This window comes from Austrofundulus limnaeus, unplaced genomic scaffold (assembly GCF_001266775.1).
Source record: "Austrofundulus limnaeus strain Quisiro unplaced genomic scaffold, Austrofundulus_limnaeus-1.0 Scaffold1043, whole genome shotgun sequence".
In the NCBI taxonomy this organism is placed as follows: Eukaryota; Metazoa; Chordata; class Actinopteri; order Cyprinodontiformes; family Rivulidae; genus Austrofundulus; species Austrofundulus limnaeus.
In genome coordinates, this window is record NW_013953445.1 from 4793 (window position 1) to 7341 (window position 2549).

The 2549-nt window shown below is 48.8% G+C and overlaps 1 protein-coding gene across 1 annotated transcript in view; it reads left to right on the plus strand.

Moving 5' to 3' along the window:
* Positions 1-99: 99 nt before the first annotated feature.
* Positions 100-2549, plus strand: part of LOC106533878 (plexin A3) — a gene marked incomplete at its 5' end in the record, with an annotated part of 22101 nt that continues 19651 nt past the window's right edge. The window contains 6 exon segments of the mRNA XM_014030338.1: positions 100-196; positions 342-532; positions 607-755; positions 849-969; positions 2127-2263; positions 2345-2515. Coding sequence (XP_013885792.1) covers positions 100-196; positions 342-532; positions 607-755; positions 849-969; positions 2127-2263; positions 2345-2515 — 866 coding nt within the window.

A 2549-nucleotide genomic window follows, 5' to 3' on the forward strand; every position in this document is an offset into this window, starting at 1 on the left:
TCTTTAATGGTCAGTAAACCTGGTTTAGTTGATCTTTAATGGTCAGTAAACCTGGTTTAGTTGATCTTTAATGGTCAGTAAACCTGTGTGTTTCCACAGTACTGGTATGAAGGAGATGAAGCTGGAGATCTGCCCGTGGATTTCTCCATCGTTTGGGACGGAGATTTTCTCATCGACAAACCGGCCTTCATGAAAGGTAAAGAGTTGTTTTTTACACAAACTGGACAAAAAACCTTTTTGTGTTTCTTGTGTGTATTTTGTGATTGTTGTAGTGTTTGTGCAGGATTTGTTGGGATGGATCATGGTTTGATGTCAGTTGATCCTCTGCTGTCTTCCTGCAGCGCTGCTGTATAAATGTGAGGCGCAGCGCTCCAGCTGTGGGCAGTGCCTCAAGGCGCCCCCTGTCTTTGAATGTGGGTGGTGCACAGAGAACAGGAAGTGCCTCCTGCGGCAGCACTGCTCCTCACCTGAGCAGAACTGGATGCATYATGGCCGCCACAACCTGCGCTGCAGCCACCCACGCATCACCAAGGTACGGACTAATACCTGCAACCTGGAAGACTTTTATAGAAGCCATGACTTGTTCACGACCRTTCCTCCCCACAGATTGATCCTCTGACCGGACCTCGGGAGGGCGGGACTCGGGTGACGATCGAGGGGGAGAACCTGGGTCTGCAGGTGAAGGAGATCGCTCACATCCAGGTAGCCGGGGTCCGCTGCAACCCCGTCCTGTCGCAGTACGTCAGCGCTGAGAGGTGAGTGTACCAACACACCGAGGAGCGCCTCTGATCCGTGTTCTGACTCTGGTCCTGATCCGTGTTCTGACTCTGGTCCTGGTTCGTCTGCAGGATCGTGTGCGACATGGCCGAGGCTCTCCTCCCACACTCTCCGGGTGGTCCCGTGGAGCTGTGCATCGGTGTGTGCAGCGCCGAGTATCGAACGCTCTCCACACAGACCTACTCCTTCGTTGTGAGTCACCACCGCACAACGTCATGCTAACAGCTAACAGCTAACAGCTAAAAGCTCACAGCTAACAGCTAACAACTTATAGCTCACAGCTAACAGCTCACAGCTAACAGCTAAAATCTCACAGCTAACAGCTCACAGCTAACAGCTAAAAGCTAACAGCTCACAGCTAACAACTAATAGCTCACAGCTAACAGCTAAAAGCTCACAACTAGCAGCTAATAGCTCACAGCCCACAGCTAACAGCTCACAGCTAACAACTAATAGCTAAAATCTCACAGCTAACAGCTCACAGCTAACAGCTCACAGCTAACAGCTCACAGCTAAAAGCTCACAGCTAACAGCTCACAACTAACAGCTCACAGCTAACAGCTAAAAGCTAACAGCTCACAGCTAACAACTAATAGCTCACAGCTAACAGCTAAAAGCTCACAGCTAGCAGCTCACAGCTAACAACTAATAGCTAAAATCTCACAGCTAACAGCTCACAGCTAACAGCTCACAGCTAACAGCTAATAGCTAAAATCTCACAGCTAACAGCTCACAGCCCACAGCTAACAGCTCACAGCTAACAACTAATAGCTAAAATCTCACAGCTAACAGCTCACAGCTAACAGCTCACAGCTAACAGCTCACAACTAACAGCTCACAGCTAGCAGCTCACAGCTAACAGCTAAAAGCTCACAGCTAACAGCTAAAAGCTCACAGCTAACAGCTAAAAGCTAACAGCTAACAGCTAAAATCTCACAGCTAACAGCTCACAGCTCACAGCTAACAGCTCACAGCTAACATCTCACAGCTAACATCTAACAGCTAACAGCTAAAAGCTCACAGCTAAAATCTCACAGCTAACAGCTAAAATCTCACAGCTAACAGCTAAAAGCTAACAGCTAAAAGCTAACAGCTCACAGCTTACATCTAACAGCTAAAAGCTAACAGCTCACAGCTAAAAGCTAACAGCTAAAAGTTAGCAGCTCACAGCTAACAGCTAAAAGCTAACAGCTCACAGCTCACAGCTAACAGCTAGCAGGAAGGGTCTTCACACAGCTGCTGAGGTTCAGTGTGAAGGTCTGAGGAAAGTTTATAAGAGTTTAGGAGGAAGTTTTGAGCTGATTTGAGCTCAGGGTTTCAGTAAATATATTAACACACTTTTTATCCAGAGCCCCAGTTTCACGCGAGTTCGTCCAGTTAAGGGGCCAGTTTCCGGGGGAACCAGACTGACTGTGATTGGTCGACACCTGGATGCCGGCAGCGCCGTCACGGTCTTCATCGAGAGGGAGGAGTGTCTGTTTGTGAAGTCAGTTCCTGTCTGAGTCGTCAGCTGTTCAGAAATCTGCTCCTGAACAACAGAAACTTTAAAATCACTTTTTCTTCTCAGACGAACCAATCGGGAGATTGTCTGCATCACCCCTGCCTCCATGACAGGCACAGGCTCCGCCCCTATCCGCCTGATGATTGACAGGGCCGAGGTGACCAACTCCGACATCCAGTACACGTACACCGAGGACCCAACGGTCACCAGCATCGACCCCAACTGGACCATCCTGAAGTCAGTGGCTCTTGGACACATTACATTCATGCGG